This window comes from Diadema setosum, chromosome 22 (genome assembly GCF_964275005.1).
Source record: "Diadema setosum chromosome 22, eeDiaSeto1, whole genome shotgun sequence".
Lineage (NCBI taxonomy): Eukaryota > Metazoa > Echinodermata > Echinoidea > Diadematoida > Diadematidae > Diadema > Diadema setosum.
In genome coordinates this window covers 28,996,547-29,021,150 of record NC_092706.1, presented here as the reverse complement: position 1 = coordinate 29,021,150, position 24,604 = coordinate 28,996,547, and the positions used below count along the sequence as shown (strand labels likewise).

The 24,604-nt window shown below is 43.9% G+C and overlaps 2 protein-coding genes across 2 annotated transcripts; both read left to right on the top strand.

Annotated features, from left to right (window-relative positions):
* Positions 1 to 1,078: 1,078 nt before the first annotated feature.
* LOC140245277 (twitchin-like) lies at positions 1,079 to 23,262 on the top strand. Its single transcript, XM_072324861.1, has 19 exons — positions 1,079 to 1,097; positions 1,325 to 1,621; positions 2,137 to 2,324; positions 2,983 to 3,097; positions 3,645 to 3,947; positions 4,534 to 4,836; positions 5,685 to 5,984; positions 6,504 to 6,806; positions 7,364 to 7,551; positions 8,150 to 8,264; positions 8,889 to 9,191; positions 9,643 to 9,945; positions 10,775 to 11,074; positions 19,424 to 19,726; positions 20,134 to 20,436; positions 20,804 to 21,106; positions 21,639 to 21,941; positions 22,565 to 22,861; positions 23,249 to 23,262. Exons 1-19 carry the CDS (start codon positions 1,079 to 1,081, stop codon positions 23,260 to 23,262), a joined length of 4,560 nt encoding a protein of 1,519 aa, XP_072180962.1.
* A 191-nt stretch (positions 23,263 to 23,453) lies between these two features.
* On the top strand, positions 23,454 to 24,280 carry LOC140245388 (uncharacterized). The gene is made up of 2 exons (XM_072324964.1): positions 23,454 to 23,735; positions 24,026 to 24,280. The coding sequence occupies exons 1-2, from the start codon at positions 23,497 to 23,499 to the stop codon at positions 24,108 to 24,110; spliced, it is 324 nt and encodes a 107-aa protein (XP_072181065.1). The 5' UTR covers positions 23,454 to 23,496; the 3' UTR covers positions 24,111 to 24,280.
* Positions 24,281 to 24,604: the final 324 nt, after the last annotated feature.

Genomic DNA, 24,604 nt, shown 5'->3' with positions numbered 1-24,604 from the left:
CATGCAGACCAGTCAAGGCAAAGAAGCCATATGGTAAGGCAACAAGGATCCTCCTCCTCCTCCCCCATTTTTTTTCTCTCTCCTCCCCTCCCCCTCTATCTATCTATCTATCTCTATATCTATCTATCCATCTATCTATCTCTATATCTATCTATCTCTATATCTATCTCTATATCTCTATACCTATCTATCAATCTATCTATCTTTCTCTATCTATCTCTCTCTATCTATCTCTTTCTCTGTATTTGCATATCTATCTCTATATCTATTTATGTGTCTGTCTATCGATCTATCTCATTGTCCATCTATCTATCTATCTCTTTATCTGTCTATAATTATCTATTTTTCTAACTATATCTCTTCTGCTATCTGCCATGATAAACTTTTTCCCTAGAGACAAACGACAGTGACTCCAAAACCTGCGTTTTGCATATATGCTCAGGATGACCTCCTCATCAAGTTGAGATCAATAGATACTTGTCGTTGCACATTATACCGTTAACGACGCTTTATAATATAATTATTTGTTTATATATGTCAGTATGTTCTCTTTCTGTTTTATCTATTTGTCCAGGTGTCCCGGATGCACCTGGTGCGCCACAGATATCCGACATCACCGAAACTACGACAGTACTCTCGTGGACAGCGCCCTCATCCGACGGTGGCAGTCCCGTCACCTCGTACCAGATCGAGAGGCGGGAAGGCACCGCGGGTCGTTGGACCGTCTGCAACAAGTTCGATGTTTCCGATACCTCCTTCACGGTCAGGGACCTAAGGGCGGGCCACGAATACACATTCCGCGTTATCGCAGTCAACAAGGCAGGACCAAGTAAACCAAGCTCGCCATCAGAGACCATCAAGGCACAACCTCCATACAGTAAGAATACCAGGACCAAGCTAATCAATATGCTCCCCAAAGAGCTTTATCTGAAAGTGTCTGCAAAGTTGTTGAAAACTGACAACAGCATTGAAACCGAGTCCCACTATCATTCTCACAATCAAAATCAGTGAGAACAGATTAAATGTCACAGTAAAACATAATTATTCTGTCATGCCCAAAAATTTTTTGTACCCGAATATGGTTGCTTTCGCTGTAAGTAGCCTTGCTTGAGAGCTATGTAGCATGCAACTTACATGTAAGATCTGTAGTAAATACGTATGTGGAATGACATAGCGATGTATCAATTTGAAAAGTGTTTCATAAAGTGTACAAACGAAATGTGAGTTTTGTATCAAACTTTATTTTGGTTCAAGCATCAATGTCCGATGAAAAACGAAATGTCACTACAATATAACAATTATACTTCATATCTTTGTCATAAAGCTTCACCTGATGCTCCATCCGCACCGACGATAACGGAAGTCACATCCAACTCCGTCTCGTTGTCATGGGAACCGCCGAGATCCGACGGAGGCAGCCCCGTCAAGGACTACATCGTGGAGAAGAAGGATGCCTTCAGCATCCGCTGGACGGAGGTCAGCCACACCCAAGATACCACATTCAAGGTGCCTTACCTAAAGGAAGGGGACAATGTCCAGTTCAGGGTCACTGCCGTGAACAAAGCAGGGCCTGGTAAACCTAGCCAGTCTTCCAACACCGTTACCATCAAACCCGCCTTTAGTAAGTATCATCCATTTTGCACCCAACATTTCATTAAAAAAAATCAAATATTTCTTGTGTACATGAAAGGCAAGTTTTCCTTTTTCAGCGTAATGAAACGTTCTAGAAGACGCATGACAAATTCTTGTACATTTTCTTCTTCTTCTTTTTCTCATTGCCATTATTATTATTGTTATCATTGTTACTATTATCATTGTTACTATTATCATCATCATTATTATCATCGTAAGTTGTAGTAGTAGTAGTAGTAGTAGTAGTGTTATTATTACCATTGATATCCTCATTATCATTATGGGGTAAAGACTACTCCGTTGACCGCAACTTTCGCACTGAAGATCGCAGAAATTGTCAAAATATGATCGATTTATTGTGGCATCTCACATCTGCGCAGCATTCCTGGCATTTCAAAACTACTTTGTTGGAGAGTCAAATTATTAGGTGCATTGAACAATTGCTGGTGCAACATAACTTTAACTAACACTAATTTGCTGTTCCCGTGTCTTGTCGTCACACAGCTGTTCCCGATCCACCGTCCCAGCCTTCAGCGGAGGAGATGGACTCCACGTCCATCACACTCCGCTGGACCCCGCCCAAGTCCGATGGAGGGAGCCGAATCACGACCTACGTAGTCGAGATGAAGGAACAGTTCGCTCCTTACTGGAAGAGGGTCTCTACCAAGGATGGTACCGAGTTAACATGTCAGGTAGGATCACGTCACTTGTGGATTAGTCTTCGCTCTTTCCATCATGCACTATGAAAGCACAAAATCTTTTGTAGAGATATTACTATGCGACTGCATGGTACTATTCCTGGTCCTTTTTTTCTGCAGCTTGTTATAGGCCTGATGAAGCTGTTGTGTTTTGATTTGTAATCTTCAACCAGATCCTTGCAAAGCTTTCACTGCGGCAAACGTGAATGCGATGTTGCCATGAGCCCAATGATAGAAGGGTGTTGAAAATTCGCTGCAAACTTCGGAGTTCAAATGTTCATTGAAACTATTTCTGAAGCAACGCATGTGTCCCTCGTTTTTTATATCTATCGTAAATGATTTTCTTCTCTTCCAACCGAAAACCTGCCTGAGGCAATAACAGCAACATCGATATCAAGTTTTTGTTAGGAAGTTGAGATCATCATGAATGGAGGGTTTTGAAACTGCTTCGATCATAGTGTGTGAGATAATCTAACAGTTTAGTTTGGTCCCGGTTATGAATGTCAATATCATTGTTACTATAACGATGACAGTGACGAAGGTGTCTACGACAACGATGCCGATAACGATGACGTGGTGGAGGTGGAAGTGGCGGTGGTAGGTTAAACGCAACCAAAGTAGCTAAACAGTGAGTTCTTCGTTTCTCTCACAGGTAACGGGACTGAAAGAGAATCACAGCTATGAGTTCCGCGTGACAGCGATCAACAAGGCCGGAGACAGCAATCCCAGCTCTGTCGGCGGACCGTTCACCATCAAGGCCGCTTACAGTGAGAATTCTCTTCATAGCCTCCTAGTTTGTTCGTATCATTTTACGTGATTTCTGTATTTCAGTAGTGTTGAAGTATTCACATAATCTCTGAGACTGCTTTTTGTGAGTCTGTTTTTCTGACATATATAGGTTTGAAATCCAATGCCCCACCATTACTTTTGCTAAGATGTAGCAGAAAACTCATTCAGTTTCAATCGTTGAATCGTTGATCGTTGAATTTTGTTGTCCATCGTTGTAAAAGCACATGCGTGCCTGACGTAAGTTTGAACGTATGTCCATACTGTCTTAGTTATTAATTTGTTTACTCTGCTGACTAGTTACACGCAGACACTAGTAGCAACACGTTTTAGGTTAGTATCATTGAAAAATATAGGCAAATTTAAAATGAAGTCTGACTACTACCACCCGTCTCTGCAATCAACAAAATAGTGAATGATTATGATTCCCCTCTCCCTTAAAAAAAAAAAAAAAAGTTTGGTGGAAGTGGTCACAGGCGATACATCCTACGATGGCTTAAAGTGTAGGTGATATTCTTATCCCTCCAGCTGTTCCATCTCAACCCGACGCTCCCGAGGTGAGTAACATCAAGGCTACATCCATGACCGTCACGTGGACTCGGCCCAAGTCAGATGGGGGAAGTCCCATCACTGGTTACACCGTGGAGAAGTGCGACACGAGCTCGGGACGGTGGGTGACGGTCACGCGGGCACCCGTCCGTGAGTTGACTCACGTGGTGGACCACCTCAAGGAAAAATCCGAGTACTGCTTCCGGGTCATCGCACACAATGTGGCGGGCGAGAGTAAACCGAGCGAGGCATCAAAGCCTCACCAGGCTAAACCTCCCTATGGTATGTAACACGTTTAGAATACTACCCCTTAGCAAATTTTCTTACTTGAATCATTGTATCAATTTGTGCGAAGGAAGATATACATTCACAAATTTCTAACATTAAGGAAAAAAAGAAACCTACAACGACAAGTAAGTGGTTTATAAACAGGTATTGATCGTAACTGAAATTGTCTTTGAAAGTCTATTTTGAGGTTGATCGTAACTGAAATTGTCTTTGAAAGTCTATTTTGAGGCTATGTGAGAAAGATTCGTACTGAGGTGAATACTGAATTCTAGATGGAATACGAGAGCCCTAGTGAGAAAAGACGAACTTTGCCAGACCTTCACAACGATGAAATCATTCTAGATAACCAGCCGTACTTGTTTAGCATGCATGTTTGCATTTATCCTACTACAGTGGTTATATATCATATACATTGTAGCTACTAATTAAGTGTACCTACCAGGGAGAACTATCCACTCAGAACTTTCACCAGTGCAGAAAGTGGCTTTAAGTACAGATGTCATCACAGAGGTAGGTTTCTGGCTTGTACTGGTGGCACAAATTCATTTCAATTGCATTCATTGAACCCATCGCATATCAGGACTCCCAGATGCCCCTGCTAAACCCGACGTTACCGACATCGACGCAACCCATATCACGCTCTCCTGGTCACCCCCGTGGTCCGACGGCGGCACTCCGATCACTGGCTACATGGTCGAGAAGAAGGACCGCTTCTCCGTGCGCTGGACTCGCGCCATGCGGGATTCTATCCGGGACACACAGATAACTCTGCGGGATCTCTCCGAGGGAGGAGAGTATGAGTTTAGGATCGCAGCTGAGAACAAGGCAGGAGTCGGACCGTTCAGTGAATCGACTGGAACCATCATCTGCAAGAGCCCGTTTGGTATGGAAACACGACTCAGTAATAACATTACATTAAAGGGATCGTATAGTTTTGGTTGAAACATAACTTCAGGTTTCTAACATTTTTGGGGTGAGCTAATGAGAAATATCCTGTGAAATATGACAAAGCTTGTAATTCCAAGAGCGATTCAATGTTTATTTGATGAAAATTACTCTTTGAATGGCTGAGATATCCAAAACAGAGCAATCCTGATAAAAGATGTGACCACAACATTTATTAGCATCGCTTTGTTTTACTTTGTTTCCGAATGTCCGAATGTCTCAGCCATTCCAAAACCGATTTTCATCATATAAACTTTGAATTCCTCTTAGAATGGTATGCTTTGTATTATTTCATAAGTGATTTTGGTATCTCGTAGAAAGTTTAAAGCTCAAACAATCCTCATCTCCACCAATACTGTACCATCCTTTTAAATTTATTTCGCAAAACATCTTTGTGGCAGATTTAATCACTGCATTAGATCTGACAGAATTTGCATGATAGAGCTTGTTATGAATTCAAGTCAAATTTAAAGACCTCTTTGAAAATATTACGTTTGAGTAAGATATGCTTCCGACTGATGCATTGCTGCCTAGATGTACGGGACAGCCACACCACGCATTTGTACATCAATGACATCAAGATTAATGACATCAAGATCAAGCACAACAGTGTATGCATTTCCGAAACTTCAATTGCATCTGTAATAATTCAGTCGTAGGCTATCCTACCTTAATCATAGAAAACGCGATAATCTGACAGCACTTCAGGTTTCTTAATCTTTTTGCTAATAAATATCAGCTTTAATAAATATCAGCTTTTGTCTTTATGTCACATCCCAATCACAGAGGTGCCCTCAGCCCCGGGAACTCCCCAGATCTCAGATGTCTCGGCCACTACCCTCCTGCTGAAGTGGACACCGCCCACTTCCGACGGAGGAGCGGAAATCACCAACTACATCATTGAGACGCGCGACCGCTACGGTCGCTGGACGCGCATCAACCGAGCCCAGGTTCTTGGCACGTCCTTCAAGGTGGTGAACCTCACCGAGGGCGCCGATTACGAGTTCAGAGTGACGGCAGAGAACAAGATGGGACCGGGGAAACCAAGCGACTCGTCTCAGAGGGTGACCGCCAAACCGCCATACAGTGAGCATCATCATTTTAGTGTGATCTACTGTGTCCATTTTCTAAATTATTTCACACTACTTTGCCGATTGCCACGTACTTATTTCCGAGTTTACTTTGTAAAGAGGTTAGTGGAAAACTCTGTGATTAACAAATCTGAATCGTTATTGTTCAATGACAGTCATATTTACGAAGGGAATGCGGAATATGAAAATATAAGAGTGATATATTCTTCAGTGTAGAGGTCATGTCTGTGCTAATTAACCCTCCTTCTGTGAAATGTATTATTTGAATGAAAAGACAGTGGTGTTTTCCAGTTTAATATTGGCTTTTTCTAAATCTCATCACGTTGTTGTGCCGGAAACGTTTGATCGAATGGATGACAATTTTAACTGGCTGTCTTTTCAAGCGTTGCTGATGATAAGATTCCCATAAATGGCATACTGGATGGTTCATATTTATGTATCGGTATGTGCATTGAACCAAACTGCTGAAGAATAATTGATTAATGAGCACAACTGTCCAATTAATGTTACCCAGGTCAACCGGCGGCGCCGTTCGAACCTCAGGTCTCCAAGGTAGCTGCCGACTCCGTCGACCTCGCCTGGAGTCCGCCCCGCGACGACGGCGGCAGTCCAATCACCGGCTACTTCGTCGAGCGGAAGGACAAGTTCAGTCCGCGCTGGACACGGGTCAACCAGGATGCAGTGACGGACACCAAGCTGACCGTTCCCGGGCTCATTCCCGGGGAGGAATACCAGTTCCGAGTGGTAGCAGAAAACAAGGCTGGTTCGGGCAAGCCCAGCGAGCCTTCTAGTCCAGTACTAGCAAAAGCCCCGTATAGTAAGTAGAACCTCGTCCTATTACTGGAATTGTTAATCAGTGTTATTTGATATCATTTTGTCAATAATATTTTGCCAACTTGAACTCAAATAAAACCAATCATCATAGTTTATGGATAATGTTCGGCTTGCATCGAATTTCAAGAAAGCAGTGTTTTCGATTGGACAAATAAGATTTATTTAGGTTTGTTGTACATCTTACCTGTATATCTCAAACAAATGTACAAATCTCAAACAACACAGTTTCCTCCGTATCAGCAGTTGCTGTTTGATTGTTACTAACGTTTGAGATGTATATGTTTCACATATTCACTTAAATTGAATGAAAATTGTAATTCTGAAGTCATTTCAAAGATTATGACTAGTTTGATATGAAGTCGTCATTAACCCTATCATACGCGAACATTCCGCCCTGTTTTGACAGTACTGACTGCCAACTGCGTTTTACAGAATGCGTTTTCTTGTGCCAGCTGGCGAAATGAGCATGCCGTCATACAAGTTTGTCGGCGATTATGGAACAAAAATGGGTTGTGAAAGTTTTTCACAATTTCTCCACAGCCGAGCCCGGAGCTCCCGGTGTGCCTGAAGCCAGTAAGATAACTGAGGAGACGATGACCTTGTCTTGGGCCGCACCCAGCTCTGATGGTGGTAGCCCCATCACCGGCTACTACGTGGAGAAGAAGGATCGCAGCGCGGTCCGCTGGAGCCCCGTCAACTATGAGTCTCACGATACTACCACCATGAAGGTAATTATCGTCTGTCTTGGGTCTGTTTTCTCGTTTTCCCCGAGAACACGAGTGCATAAAATTGCGATTTTCACCATTTTCACCGTTTTGCATTTCCCCGCAAAGATACATGATAACAAGAGAAAGAGAATAGCACCCGATATTAGTAGACTTTGTCTCCCAGCCACTTCATTGCACCACGTGAAAGACAGAAAAGCCTTGAACGTTTAGAATTTCTGCCCATGCTCATACAAACTTCAAAAGTTTCTTTAGTCTACATGCCCTGCTACATCAGAAGTAATTCAAATACATTCCTGCACCTACTTTTACCCACAATCAAATATACAACGTGTAGGTGATTAGTATTCATTACTTAAACAATTTTTCTCGGTCTTTACCATATTGATGTGGTTTTATCAGGTGTCACTGCTCTCATCTTGAAGAACAAGTTGATGTTAATCATGGCGGCTCACATAGTCGCAAAAAAAGTGTAACCACGAGCGCCGATGAGTGTTTCAAACTTGTTTGTGTCTTCACATTACCGTGTCACTTGTTAAGATGTTTGAAAGAGAGGCGGGTATTCATCGATCTCTATGTCCAATCAAATTCGTCTCTCTAGGTCACGGGATTGGTTGAAGGGAATGAGTACGAGTTCCGTGTGATCGCTGAAAACAAGGCAGGACGCGGCAAACCAGGCTTACCATGCTACGCGGTCAAGGCCAAGTCACCCCACTGTAAGTAAATCTTGCTTCTTTTCAGCATCGGTATACTTCATAATGTTTCGTTTTCATCTGTTGCTAAAAGAGTCTTGCATCACACATTGTCCAAGTTACAACTGTGAGGGCGTTCCACCAACGGACTAATAGATGCCCTTAATCCTTTGTGTGCTTTTAGTGCTGAGTGGCACATAAACCCCATAGCATTGTACACACTGTCCAAATTTCTTGGCACAGAAAGGGTTAACCGAATACTTTATGGGAGGTATGTTAGCTGCATAAACTATGCCATAGATTTTTTTTCAAAAGGTTTATGTCACTTTGTTTTCATTGTGTTTTAATACTTCAACCTTGAGTCATGTTCAACACTGTTTATTTTGTACATGATTTTATTGTTTCAGAAATAAAAACAAACAAACAAATATGACTGGTCACCATGGAATTCGTGTACTTATACACTGTAAATGTTTAATGTACACTCCGTAGTCGGGTGTTATTATCATGTTATCACGTAATTCTGCTCGTACCGTTTCGATAAAAGTAATGAAGACAACACGAAGTAAGCTGCTATGATGATTGACACTTTAAAAAAACATATAACACATAAAAGACTGTCATTTCTTTTTTTGTCTGGTGTCTCAGCTGTTCCTGATGCACCGGGCACCCCGTCAATCTCCGACACCTCGTCAACCGCCATGACCCTCCGCTGGGCTCCGCCCGAGTCGGACGGAGGGTCGTCCATCATCACGTACGTCGTGGAGCGACGCGAGCAGTTCTCGTCTCGCTGGGTGCAGATCAACCGGCACGAATTCACGGACCCCACCCTGACAGTCATGGGTCTCACCGAAGGGTCGGAGTACGAGTTCCGGGTCGCGGCCAAGAACAAGGTCGGATTGAGCCGATACAGCGAGTCAACACGACCAACCAAAGCAAAGGAACCATACAGTGAGTACAATGAAAAAAAAAAATACCACCAACAACTCAATTTCGTGGACAGTAAAAAAAAAAAGTCTGTAAAAGACATGTTTTATGGGGATTTGCCAAGACTAAAATGTTTGTTTAAATGATTATTGAAACTCTAGACATATTTGGGAAGATTGAACATCATAGATATCATTTCCATATGCTTCATCACAACTCTTTTACATTCAACATTAAATCGCATTGAGTGAGTCTACAAATGTATGCTATGGTGGATTTTCAATGAGCAGCGTGCTTGGAAGATTCAATTGCCTTTTCAGTGTTTTTGTTACTATCGATGAAAACCTGTATGTGACCAGTTATTGCTAAGGTAATCAAGAATGGATCACCATTTTGATATGGCTACATGCTGCAATAACATCTTAAGTTAGATGACATCCATTTAACGTCGTCCATATCTCTCACTATTTTTCAGACGTTCCCGAAGCTCCTACCGTGCCCGAAGTCAGCAATATCACGGGTGACACCATGACACTTACCTGGTCACCTCCCAGGTCGGACGGCGGAAGCGCCATCACTGGTTACGTCATCGAGAGGCGCGAGCCCGGCCGCGGTAGTTGGACCATGGTCAACCGCGCGCCCGTCACCGACCTGTCGTATACCGTGCCCAACCTGCGGGAGGGAGGGGAGTACGAGTTCCGCGTCATCGCGGAGAACAAAGCCGGACTGGGCAAGCCGAGCCCCGTCAGCAACTCTTACGTGGCCAAGCCGCCGTACAGTGAGTTAGCCTTCCATTTGTGTTCTGTTGTTACTATAAAACAAAGGAAAAGACTCATTCCCTGCATCGATGTGGAAACAAGCTGAAATGACTTTATTTCTTCACAACAACTCACTATCATATACAGTGCATTTTCATTCTGAACTTCCGGTAACATAACACGTCCACTGGAGTGGATTAGTGTAGGGTGTGAGAACAGCTAAAGCGTGAGAACACGCAGGGTGTGAGAAAATGTAGAGTTTGAGAGCGCAGAGTGTAAAAATGCAGAGTGTGGGAAAGGATGATAACGATGACATAGACTGTGTAGAGATGAAATGAGAACACAATACCTCTGTCATATTATCTTACTTTCTCCTACTAATGGATCTTGTATCATCTTGATGTTGAACATTCTACACGATCTTAACAATGATTCCTACATATTCAATTAATGATAATAACGAGAGATACCAAAATATGCCCATACTTGGTATACTTCAGTGAAGAAACAATCATTTTCTTACAAGACAATAGAGTTCTCCTTTATGATCTCGTTGAAACATACATAAAATAATGTAGCAAAGATTTATTTCAAATTATTACGTGATAAATACTATCGAAGTAAGCTGCTGGATACCCCAAGCTGAACCATGTAATGTGTAACAGCCAAGAATGTCGTCGGTCTGTTTTCTCATCGACTAGTACTTTATTGATCGATTACTATTCTGATGTGTATAAATCAGCGCACGCTGCTTGAACGGCCATCAAGGAGGAAAATCACAAACCGAATCCACATGATATTCTGTGATTGCAATAAAACACTTTAATATTTCTTGCTCCATTTTTGCAGCCGTGCCGGGGGCCCCTGACCAACCGGAAGTAACCGACGTTACGTCAACCACCATCACCATCACATGGAACCCGCCCCGTTCGGACGGCGGCAGCAAGATCATCGGTTACACCATCGAGATCAAGGTAGACCTCAGCATGCGATGGGTTAAGCTGGAATCGAGCGTGCCGGACACCACGTACACGGCCTCGAGACTGAAGGAGAATTCCGAATACCAGTTCCGCGTGGCGGCCATCAACAAGGCAGGGCGCGGCGAGTTCAGCAGACCGTCCCGCATGGAAGTCTGTCGACCACCGTATGGTGAGTGCCGAGTGACGGTTGTCATGATTAGATTCACATACACTTCCAGTCTCACAGTAAAAGAAAATGATAACAAATTGTCCACTACACCATTATGTTCTTTTTGTTGTTGTTCTCATAAATCCTTGAACACGCGTCTTACACTCATCTTGACTGCATGAAATTATTAGTGAAATTAGATAGTGTACATGTACGTGTGAGATTCCTTTAATAAATGTCTTTCAATACTTCTGATTTTATTGATGAAGCGTTTTTTAGATTTAAAGGAAAGATTGCTTTTGATGTCTTCAATGATGTTTAATGTTCAAGTGTCTGTTTTCTACCCGTCCATGTAAGTAACTGTGACAGAGCGAGTGGATCAATCCTGTGTCATACATGCACCACAAATTGATGATATTGAATATCAGTCATTTGAAAGGATGACATTTCATTTTACAGCATATAGTTAGTGCATCAATACTGCAGCCGCCATATTGGCTCTATGGTATAAAAGGTGATCATTCAGCAGAAAACTGTCTTCTCCTTTGCAAACCATAATATTAAGGGATACAAAGAAATTGTTGAGTTCGCAAACCATAATATAAAGAAATACAAAGAAGATGTTGAGTCTTTGGAAATTTGTGGAAAGTTTCGGCTGTTTCCCCAGTACAAACTGTTACAATCAAATATATAAGAAATGTCGAGTCTGGGGAAACTTATGGAAAGTTTTGGGAAGGGTGCTAGCCCCAGAGAGGAGGGAGAAGCACCACACATATATACATGGGATTTTCCATCATGACCAGCCAGGTGGTAGTGGACAGTCGCTAAGACAAAGTAGAGTGTAGTCTAGTGGTCAGCCTGATGGTCACTTTTGAACAGGCATGATCATGGCCTAAAGCCATGTAACCGACAACTGATTGGAGGATGGTTTGCATAAATTATTAAGGGGTGGAGCATGTAAATGCTATTATATTCATTATGTTGTTGCTAGGTGTTGCTAGGTGGTGCTAGACAAAATTTTCCATAGCACCATGTGCTGCACCCTCAGAATCATTATAAATAGAATGATTTTGTTCTTTGAAGTTAGTTGATTCGAGCATTCATGTATTCATCGGTCACTCATTGAGTGGGAGATACCCACTCTCTTATACCGCACAGGAAGACTTGTGAACTTCATCTACAAGACAATAAACGACCATCTTTGTACATATTGTACATCACTGTCTGCTTCGAAGTTCTTCAAAGTGTCATCGTGTGGTTGTTGAGCGTGAAAGGTACGCCAGTGTGCTGAGAATGCGGCATTGCTGAAAACCATCCAGTTACATTTGGTGGCAGCGGTGGGATGAACTCCCAGTACCTGAGCAACAATTAATACCATCAGCTGAGACTCTATTTCTGCGCTGTGTGATCCAGAAATATTGCCTGACCCGGGAGAAGCTGAGTAGCAACCGTGCTGTTGGTGACAAAGTTGCTTTTAAACACTGTCTTGGGACTCGAAAACTTTGTGTGCGAGTTCCAACATCGAAAAAGACTGGAAAAGCAGAGCCCAAAACTTGTATCAGTCGTCTGCAACGCAGTTGGGGTGTCGTCAACACCGACGTTGGGCAACGAGGTCCAGCCTGTGGCTTTGCAGACAGACGGGAGATCGAGGGGCTGACTGAGACGACATCGTGCACCGGAGTGAGCAGTCGTCAGGACAGAGTCTGGAACAAGACTACAGCAGGGGACAGCTGGCTGACCCAGAGTGACGGCAGCAACGGTGACCACAAGGAGCCAAGGCCAGTTTACTGATAAGGGGGAGCGAAAGGCTTATCAGAGGGGTAAGTGAGTTTCTCTTAATTAGTCAACTTTAAGGCAAGGCAGAGAGAGTGGACACACTATTGTGATACATTGTCTCCATATTGTATGGATAGTGAAAAGGTTGCATGTTAATCAGTTAGGAACATGGAGGAAGAGGGTAACCTAAGTCAGTTAAGGATGCAAGAGTTGAGACAAAAGTGTGAAGAGTTGGGGCTGTCACATGAAGGGTTGAATAGGAACCAGTTGATCAAAAACATAGAAGAGGCAAAGGAAGAGCAGGCTTCGCCTCTGCCAAGTGCACCAGTCATGAGCACAGATAAGAATACGACCCAAAACACTGCTGCGCGCACTGAGTCTGATACAATGGAAGAAGCACGCATGCAATTTGAACTTGAAAAGATGCGGATGCAGGTGCGCCTTGCTGAATTAGAAAATGCCAAATTGGAAATTGAGCGCAAGGGGACCAATGCAGGGTCTTTTGGTTTAGATGGGGGCATCAGAAGGATGCCGATGTACAAAGAGGGAGAAGATGTTGATGTGTTTCTCCGTGCTTTTGAGAAGATGGCGCAATTAAATGAGTGGCCAAGGGAGGTATGGGCACTACAGCTCGCTCCCTTACTGACAGGTAGAGCTAGGGAGGCATACTCAAGACTGTCACTTGAAAGTAGTAGAGTGTACGATGAAGTCAAATTAGCCATCTTGCGTAGGTATGACCTCACACCCGAGGCATATAGGGTCAAGTTCAGGGAACTGAAGGTGGATAGGGACGAGACCTATACTGAGTTTTCCGTAAAGCTGACGGATCTTCTCGGGCGGTGGCTCCAGGGGGCGGGGGCTTTAAACGATCTAGACAGACTAAAGGAGGAGATCCTAAAAGAGCAAATGCTAAAACAAGTGTCTTTTGACCTAAGGGTGTGGCTCCGAGACCACGAGCCAGATACACTGGGTGACATGGCAAGGCTTGCCGACCAGTATGTCATCAGCAGAAAAGGGGCAGGTAAACCACAGGGACACTGGGGAAAAGCAGGCCCTAATCACTCCCCTAAACCAGGTTGGAATTCGGGATCAGGAGGGGGAAAAGGAGAGAGTAAGCCAAACCCTCAACAGAATAAGAAGCAAAATGAGGATAGGGGTAACTACAGAGCAAAGGTGAGGTGTTACACCTGTGATAAGTTTGGTCATATCGCAGTAAATTGTCCAAATGCCCACAAATCTGAGGTCCAGGCAGAGAAGAAGGGGAATGACAAATCCAAGGAACACGGTCCCACCTATTTCTGTAGACCTGAGCCCCACCCCAAACTAAAACCATACATTAGTGACGCCAGACTGGGGGACAGACATGTACGTTTGCTGCGTGATTCGGGGTGCACTCATTCTCTAGCGAGAAGTGATGTTGTAGATCCTACATTCATTATCCCAGGTGAGACAGTGAAAATGAGAGGTCTCTTTAGTAAGAAAGAGGTACCGATTGCACGTGTGCATCTCATTAGTGAGCCATATGGGATCAAGAAATGGATCCGTGTTGGACTGGTAGATGAGATTGAAGTTGATGTTCTGCTTGGGAATGAGGTGCTAGATGAGAATGACCCTGACTTAGACATCCCCGATTATGTGAGTAGAAAAGAGGCAGGCTTAGTGGTAACAAGAAATCAGGCCCGTGAAAAGGAGTTAAAAGAAGAGCAAACTAGAGCAGAAGTGATCAGATCCAAAGTTCAGGTGAGGGACTTGTTCCGGGAGAATGAGCAAGGAGAGGCTGCAGATAGTGGCAATGATGATGATGAGAGAGAGGAGGGTGCACATGAGGTGAATGATGTGAATGATGTGCACGATGATGATACAACTGTGGGGACAGGTGAGTCTGATACCACTAGTGACAAGGCAGCAAACGGAGAACAGCCACAAGGAGAGAAAATACTCCCCACTCACTTAGACATTGGTAGAAAGGAATTGATTCAAGCCCAACAAGATGACCCCTCATTGAAATCAGTATGGGAGAAGGTGGAAAAGAAAGAGGGAAATGAGGGAAGATGTCATTTCTATGTTGAGAATGGGGTACTCATGCGAGAGTGGTCAGGAAACTCTAAATCAGAAAGTAGTGAGGTGTACACGCAAATAGTAGTACCAAAGGGGTATAGAACAAGACTACTGGAGGTTGCCCATGACAACCTAACAGCTGGTCACCTCGGGGTAGGCAAAACACAGCAAAGATTGATGCAGAATTTTTATTGGCCTGGTATTTTCAGAGATGTGGCAGAATTTTGCAAGACCTGTGGCCCGTGCCAAAAGTGTGCAAGCCAGACAAGAGGGATTAGTAAGGCAAAACTAGTCTCTGTGCCAGTCATTGGCAGCCCCTTCAGAAAGATAGCAATTGACATAGTAGGGCCACTGCCTCGTAGTAAGAAGGGAAACAGGTACATTCTTGTTGTGTGTGATTACGCAACCCGGTATCCAGAGGCAGTACCCCTCCCCTCCATTGAGGCGGAGAGAGTGGCAGACGAGCTGATAAGGATCTTTAGTAGAGTAGGGATCCCCCATGAACTCTTGTCAGACCAGGGGTCAAATTTTATGTCCCTACTCATGAAGCAGCTGTGCAGTAGTCTAGGCATTAAACAGATAAGGACCAGCCCCTACCATCCCCAGGCTAACGGCCTAGTTGAAAGATTTAATGCCACCCTGAAAGACATGCTCAAACCCTACACACTGGAGGGAAATGTGACCTGGGATGACCTCATCCCATATGTATTGTTTGCCTATCGGGAGGTTCCCCAAGAATCTACGGGGTTTTCCCCTTTTGAGCTCCTGTATGGACACAGAGTAAGAGGGCCCCTAGATGTGATCAGAGAGGCATGGTTGGGAGAGACAGTGCCAGAGGAAGGGTTAGTATCATATGTGCTAAATTGTAGGGATAGATTAGCCAACATCACGACAGCTGCCCAAAAGAACCTTGCCCAAGCCCAGAAGAGGCAGAAAGCCTGGTACGACAGGAAAGCCAGGACAAAAGACCTACAAGTAGGCGACAAGGTGTTAGTCCTCCTCCCATCAAGCAGCAACAAGCTGCTAGCCAAATGGCAAGGACCCTATCCTGTGATACAGAAATTGAGTGATGTGAATTACGTAGTTGAGATGGGGGACAAGAGGAAGAAGCATAGAGTATTTCACACAAACATGCTGCGAGTTTGGAGAGAGCGAGAGGAATGTGTGATGTACACGGAAGTGGATGATGGAAATGATGACGAGTACCTAGACCAGCTTATAGAGCCATTGACACAAAGAGGGACCTCTAGTGAAGTGGAACTCCCTGACTACCTGACAACACAACAAACCCAACAATTAGGTGACGTCATTCATGACTTTACGGACATCCTAAGTGACAATCCCGGACGGACTGACAGGATTGAACACGACTTAGTGACATCCAATGACCACCCCATTAGGCAAAAGGCTTATCGACTACCTCATGCTGTGAGAGAGACAGTAAAAAGGGAGCTAGATGAAATGCTTGAGGCAGGGGTAATTTCCCATTCAGATTCCCCATATGCTAGTCCCTTAGTAATCGTAAAAAAGAAGGATGGGTCGCTAAGACTTTGCGTCGATTACCGAAAGCTTAATCAGGTGACAGAGTTTGACGCCTACCCTATGCCCAACATTGAGGCTATCATTGATGAGTTGGGGAAAGCCAAATTCATGACAACCATAGATCTAACCAAGGGATATTGGCAAGTCCCTCTCACAAAAGAAGCAAGGAAGAAATCTGCTTTCATAACCCCTTTTGGCCTGTTCGAGTTTAATGTTATGCCATTTGGCATGCAAGGCGCGCCAGCAACTTTTCAGAGGTTGGTGGACCAGGTGCTGCGCGGCGTGAATGAATTTGCGACAGCATACATAGATGATATCATCATCTACAGCGAGTCATGGGATGAACATCTTGCTCATGTGCGGGAGGTGCTTGGTAGACTGCGAGCGGCTGGCTTGACAGCAAAACCGAGCAAATGCAAGTTTGCACGAAAAGAGGTATTATACCTTGGCTTTGTTTTGGGTGAGGGATGTGTCAAGCCAGAGCCTGCGAAGATTGACGCAGTTGTGAATTTCCCTCAACCAGTCACAAAAACTGACGTGCGCGCATTTCTAGGACTGACTGGATACTACCGTAAATTCATCCCTAACTACAGCAAAGTGGCAGCCCCACTCTCAGATCTCACTCGCAAGAACGAACCAAGGTTAGTTAGGTGGAACAGCAAGTGCAGTGAAGCACTGGAGGTACTCAAACATGCACTAGTGAAATCACCTGTGTTTAGGAATCCTGACTTTGAGAAAGAGTTCATTGTACAGGTTGATGCATCTGACAGAGGTATTGGGGCAGTGCTCAGTCAGAAAGATGAGAAAGGGGAAGAGCACCCCATAGCCTACATCAGCAAAAAGTTGCTACCAAGGGAACAAAGGTACGCCACGATTGAGAAGGAATGCCTGGCAATCGTGTGGGCTATCCAAAAGTTTCAGCCGTACCTGTTTGGGAGGAAGTTCCTTGTACAGACAGATCACAATCCACTCCGATGGCTCCATCAGATGCAGAACCATAATGCTAGGTTAATGAGATGGTGTCTACAGCTGCAGGCTTACCCCATGCGTGTAGAACACAGAAGCGGGGCTAAAAATGGAAATGCGGACGGTCTGTCACGCATGTAAGCTGTGACTATTATGCAATTATAGCTACTCCTAGTTGTGAGGAATTTGCTCTCTGGTAATAGAATTATGAGAAAATGTATGTTAATGCCTTGTATCTCAGTCATGATAATGATGTTGGTAGAGAACATAATATAGTCCTGTATAATATGTTAACATCACAAGTTAACCCTCTGCCTTGCTGTTGACTATAAGAGAACTCTCTACCCGAAAACCCCTTTAAAGTACCTAACGATGTGAATTTGAATTTCATCATCACTTGGACACTAAATACCGTTAGGCCAAGAAGAAGAATTCCATAAGCATGGATGTCGGACTGTAAATATTTGAACGGCTGCAAGATGAACGCTAAGAAGTTTAGTGAACATTGTTCCTGTGGCCAGGATTAATTTGTCATCATTATGCACATTGAATAATGCACTATGAATGATGTGAATTTTGTTTAATCACTATCCAAAGAATTATGCACTGAATGTGGAAGGAAAGTGGCGATTCAAATGCTTATACTCGCTCACAGCTGGCTCTCATTTTGCAGGAAGAGATGAATATTTATAATTACCATGTGTATTCTGAGCATTTTAGTATGATAATATGATGTGCCAATAACACATATATTGAGCAAGTGCAAAACATGGTTTGAATTTCTGGCAGTTCAGTTGGTCAGATGACAAATAATGAATGTGTGTAAATAAGTATAATTGCTGTATGTTTAATTCTCTCAACAGGGAGCAGAATTATCTCTTGGTGTACAAGATGAATTTAATGTGACTTTGACGCATAATCATTGGTTAATGGAAATGGGTATATGAAAAAGAATGTTGATCTTTATCATTCCACCCCATTTACATTATCTTAAGGAGGGGGAGGTTTGTGACAGAGCGAGTGGATCAATCCTGTGTCATACATGCACCACAAATTGATGATATTGAATATCAGTCATTTGAAAGGATGACATTTCATTTTACAGCATATAGTTAGTGCATCAATACTGCAGCCGCCATATTGGCTCTATGGTATAAAAGGTGATCATTCAGCAGAAAACTGTCTTCTCCTTTGCAAACCATAATATTAAGGGATACAAAGAAATTGTTGAGTTCGCAAACCATAATATAAAGAAATACAAAGAAGATGTTGAGTCTTTGGAAATTTGTGGAAAGTTTCGGCTGTTTCCCCAGTACAAACTGTTACAATCAAATATATAAGAAATGTCGAGTCTGGGGAAACTTATGGAAAGTTTTGGGAAGGGTGCTAGCCCCAGAGAGGAGGGAGAAGCACCACACATATATACATGGGATTTTCCATCATGACCAGCCAGGTGGTAGTGGACAGTCGCTAAGACAAAGTAGAGTGTAGTCTAGTGGTCAGCCTGATGGTCACTTTTGAACAGGCATGATCATGGCCTAAAGCCATGTAACCGACAACTGATTGGAGGATGGTTTGCATAAATTATTAAGGGGTGGAGCATGTAAATGCTATTATATTCATTATGTTGTTGCTAGGTGTTGCTAGGTGGTGCTAGACAAAATTTTCCATAGCACCATGTGCTGCACCCTCAGAATCATTATAAATAGAATGATTTTGTTCTTTGAAGTTAGTTGATTCGAGCATTCATGTATTCATCGGTCACTCATTGAGTGGGAGATACCCACTCTCTTATACCGCACAGGAAGACTTGTGAACTTCATCTACAAGACAATAAACGACCATCTTTGTACATATTGTACATCACTGTCTGCTTCGAAGTTCTTCAAAGTGTCATCGTGTGGTTGTTGAGCGTGAAAGGTACGCCAGTGTGCTGAGAATGCGGCATTGCTGAAAACCATCCAGTTACAGTAACACAGTATAATTTTGCACAATGGATGAAAATGATTACTGGCCCTCGAATTTCAGACCCTCCACCACCACCGGATACCCCCACTGTCTCGAACATCACCCCGACCAGTGCCGTGCTCTCTTGGTCACCGCCACGCCACGACGGCGGATCTCCCATCACCGGCTACGTCATCGACAAGAAGGATCGCTATTCGACGCGCTGGACGAAGCTTGACGAGGTGTCGGCGCGCGAGACGGAGTTCACGATCCGCGGTCTGCAGGAAGGCAACGACTACGAGTACAGAGTCAGCGCCGTCAATGCCGCCGGTGTCGGCAAGCCGAGCACTCCATGCGACAGGTTCACGGCCAAGGCACCCTATGGTGAGTGCTCCCGCGTCCTTCAGGCTGGTGATATTATTTGTATGTGTTTTCTAAATCGTCCATGTCATTAGGATACAATCGGCATAATGATTATGTAGTTGTGTGGTACTATACAGAGATACAAAGGTTTTGAAATGACCAAAACTTTGGACGTCTGTTTTGTTGTTGTTGCTACTCCTGCTACTATTTTTATATGTTTTGAGGGGTTTGTCGGCAATGATTTGACTATCATGTGAATGGTGATCGTTGTTGTTACAATAAAGATAAGTATTATAATGATGATAATAATGACCAACAAAAAAAAAAAAAAAAAAGACGGCATAGTGGAGCGAGGAAGTCTAGGCAGATGTATGCCTCAGTTTTCTTCATCTGTATCATGAAACATACTTTCTCTGTTCAATGCGCAGATATTCCAGACGCACCGCAGCCGCCTTCCATCTCCGACATCAACGCTTCATCGATGAGGCTCTCGTGGGAGCCACCAGCATCGGACGGTGGCAGTCCGATCACGGGCTACATCATCGAAAAGCGGGAATCCCCCGTCGGTCGCTGGATGCGCGTCAACCGCGTGCCTACCAAAGACACCAGCATCAAGGTCAATGACCTCACCGAAGACAAGAAATACGAGTTCCGGGTCAGCGCAGAGAACGCTGCGGGTGTAGGCAGGAACAGCGAGGCTTCTTTGCCGAGAGTCGCCAAATCACCTTACGGTGAGGTCCAAATTTAATCATTTTGTGTCATAGAATATTGAATGGTTATGGTATACAATGATTATCAATATGATATGGATGGAAGGAGTAGATTAATCGTTAGATTTACGAGGGGCCTATTGTAGAAAACTGCATGAGACAGTCAATCTACCTTAACAGGACTGAGATGTTGGGTTTTTTTCTTACCCTCCACATGAAATTTGTTTTTTACAACTAAAACCCGTGTACTGTAATGGATGAAATACAAGTAGAGTCCGCAACACAATTATCATAGGGAACTGATGATTCTTCAATCCTGACGTATATTCGAATATAATTTTCTGGAATGCAACAGATTTCCTTGAAATAATCACGTTTCTCGTCCTAGATGCACCGAGTGCACCCAGTCGCCCGGATGTCAGCAACGTAGACAGCACGGAGCTCACTCTGACGTGGAGCCCTCCCTCTTCGGACGGAGGTAGCCCAGTGACCAATTACATCATCGAGGCAAGAGATCGCTTCGGTCTGCGCTGGTCTCCAATCACGAGGCAGACAGTCACCGGTACCACCTTCAGGGTCACGGGTCTGAAGCCGAATGACGAGTATCAGTTCCGGGTCATCGCCGAGAACCGGGCCGGCCAGAGCAGACCCAGCGATAACACGGAATCAGTCATTGCAAAACCTCCATACGGTGAGATATTCTCAGCACCTGCTTTTTGAGGAGAATATCATGTCACTCGAAAGTAACAATCGAACTGTGTCTTGTGTTTGCAAAAGATGTGGGAATAATGGATTGGCATAGTGAGGAGTAAGCAAATTGTCGCCGATCGTTTGTTTGGGTACCAACTTGGTTTTGGTTGTAAAATCTTTAAGCGACACAAGCACGAAGAATTTTTGCAGAGTGGTTTGTGATAGTATTAATTTTTACTGCTTTATTGCATATTCCAAATGACAAACACAAATGTGCATTGTTCATGGATTGAAATTTATTCCACCTCAAAAACTGCCTTTTACAGTTGTAAATGTGAACATTGTTTCAACTTTTTTTCACACATGAAATACCCGGCGCCATGAATTATCTGTACACATTGAAAGTTACATTTTCATATCTAGGAAAGATGAACGTTTCCATACATTTCAAAATAGTACATAATGTCAACTCCATAGCAATTTGAAAATTCAGTGTACAGATCATTCTATGGACGTTTGCACTCCTTCCATAGATGTCCCGGATGCACCAGAAAACGTCCAGGTCAAGGCTACGACTTCTTCCTCAGCCACCTTGGAATGGAATCGTCCATTCTCAGATGGGGGTTCGCCCATCACTGGCTACATCGTGGAACGTAAGGACCAGTATAGCAGTAGGTGGATGAGGGTGAACCGCACCCCTGTAACCGACACTTCCATGGTGGTGGGAGACCTGAAGGACGGCCTCCAGTACCAGTTCCGTGTGTGCGCTGAGAACAACGCAGGAATCGGCCGAGCCAGCGAGCCGACTAGATCCACTGTTATCAAGGAGCCGATCGGTGAGTTTTTGTTTGTTTGTTTGTTTGTTTGTTTGTTTAGTTTTACTTGTTTGTTTTTGTTTTGAATGGTAGTCTTTAGTTTGTTGTTGTTGTTGTTTGTTTGTTTTTGCTGTTTCTGGGGCACATCATCCTTTGGAGAACCAACAGGTCGCACAGAAGCTTAGGTGAATGATTTTTTTTTTCTGCTGCTGCTGCTTCTTTGACAACTTTTCAAAAATGGTGGTACCAACCAAAAAAATCATAATCACAAGACTGGCATAGGTTGAGTCTTTAGGGATAGTATATTCCCATTCTATTCATTATGTTTAAGTTTATTCAGTAAATGTCATAAGCCTTCTATAGTTTGCTATTAATTAGAGAGATGTTCTGTAAGATTTCGCACTGCATTATCAACGATATTACGAAGAAATATATTAGCCACCAATGCTAAATTCAATAAGCCATACTTTAGAAATGTGAGCTCAGCCTGATAAATTGATTTGAAGGTAGAAGCATTGATCAACAGTAATGAATTGTCTTGAGGCTAGGGACCACATCATACCATTAAAGTCAAATGAAAAATAAAATATAGATTCACGTTGTGACATGAGCACGTATTTCTCCATTTCCTCCAATGTCTGCAGACGCTCCATCAGCACCGCACGAACCGACCATCGCGGCCATCACAGCGGACTCCGCCACCCTGACGTGGGCGGCGCCTTCCAGAGATGGCGGCTCTCCCATTACAGGCTACATCGTGGAGCGGAAGGATCCGTACACGGCCCGCTGGTCACCCGTCGAGAGGGTCACGGATACCACCTGCCGGATCCCTGGGCTGAAGGAGGGTAATGAGTACCAGTTCCGAGTGGTAGCAGTGAACAAGGCCGGGCAAGGAGCACCAAGCTCGTCTACAGAACCCAGGGTGGCTAAAGCACCTTATGGTAAAATATCTCCCTTCTTTTCATACTTTTGTATGCCCCTCGTCTTCATGGCATTTTCTCACAATTTTGTATTTTATTATTCGTGCAGTACTCTACGGAGGAGTTAGATATAATTCATTAAAACAAAAACAGTACATACATGTACATATTCAAGTGAGAACATGTACTGTAGTTAGCGAAATATAAAAAAAAAAAAATCTGAAGGTTAAACAAATAAGGTTGCGGACGAAGTTATAAACCACTTCAATTTCTTCAAAGCTAGATATAGCATGGATATTTACAGGAAAACAGATTTATCATCTGAAATGTATACGGCCGTAGATGGTGTTGCCTGTGTGAAGCAAAGATTAGGATGGCCATTCTGTTCTATTCTTTGTTATTTCATAGGCTTGTGCATATAATATGTTGCTTTTGTATTTAGATCGCAGATATTCTAGAAACAACTATCATCTCTTACTTGCAAGCTTTCCCATATAACTGATGGTGATTAAGTTCCTATCTGTATTGTTTTATATTTATCTAAAAAATGATTGGTTCTCACCCATGCCATGCAACATTTATCAAATCACAGATGTACCGGAAGCACCAAGCAAACCGCAAATCACTGACGTGCAAGCGACAACGGTCGCTCTCAAATGGCGCCCTCCTGCGAGCGACGGCGGATCCCCCGTGACGGGCTACGTGGTGCAGCGGAAGGAGAGGTTAGCCCTGCGCTGGACGCCGGTCAACACCACACCGGTCAGCGACACCATCTTCACCGTCACGGGTCTCACGGAGAGGTCCGAGTACGAGTTCAGGGTGGTGGCCGAAAACAAGAAGGGATTCGGACCGCCGAGCGAACCCACAGCATCGGTCCTTGTGAAACCACCGTACGGTAAGTAGGGCCTAACCCAGGCGACAATTTGCATGTATGTATAAGAAATGAAGACATTGCAAGTAATAACACCATAAATACGTGTCAGCATTTAAAACCAGTCAATGTCACAGGGGAAATTGGAGTGTTCTTAATGGATGTGCGTCATTGTTATCATCATTGCCCATGTTCTTTATCAGGATCCCATCTTCCAATAAGTGTATGTATAACTAAAGGATGATATTCAACCATGATAGACTATATCTTGACATGAAAGGTTTCTGAATCTTTGCATTTTGTTGCTTTCTCAGACCCACCGGGCAGACCAGCTCCACCGGAAGTGACAGATGTTTCCAAGACCAGCATCAGCCTCCGCTGGAACCCGCCGGCATCTGATGGCGGCAGTCACATCTCTGGCTACATCTTGGAGAAGAAGGAGTCCTACGGCCTGCGCTGGCTACCAGCCACATCACAGACCATCCCCACACCGGAAATCACTCTGAAAGACCTCAAGGAGGGTGTGCAGTACGAGTTCCGGGTCATGGCGGTGAACAAGGCAGGCGTTGGCCCGCCGAGCGACGCGTCACATACGACCACAACCAAGGCTAAGTATGGTAGGTTATAACAGCGATACAACGATAATTATAACTCAGTAGAAAGCAATGCCATGTCGTCTAGATAACAGATCGAATTTTAAACAGTGGTAGATTTGCCTACTTGACTAGTTAAACTCTAGTTGTCAAACTCAAGGTCCCGCAATTTTATCGTCGAGATTTTACGTTGTCTATATACTTTATTTCCGATCAATCATTTCATTCGCGTTCAATTGTTTTCCCCACAGGAGTACCATCCCCGCCGAGAGAGCCAACCATCACAAATGTTGGCGTTAA

Coding starts and splice junctions, on each gene's coding strand:
- LOC140245277 (XM_072324861.1), top strand. Junction 11,075..19,423: donor AGTCTGTCGACCACCGTATG/GTGAGTGCCGAG, acceptor CTCGAATTTCAG/ACCCTCCACCACCACCGGAT. Junction 21,942..22,564: donor TGTTATCAAGGAGCCGATCG/GTGAGTTTTTGT, acceptor CAATGTCTGCAG/ACGCTCCATCAGCACCGCAC.
- LOC140245388 (XM_072324964.1), top strand. CDS start 23,497: ATGGCGCCCTCCTGCGAGCGACGGCGGATCCCCCGTGACGGGCTACGT. Junction 23,736..24,025: donor CCTTGTGAAACCACCGTACG/GTAAGTAGGGCC, acceptor TTGCTTTCTCAG/ACCCACCGGGCAGACCAGCT.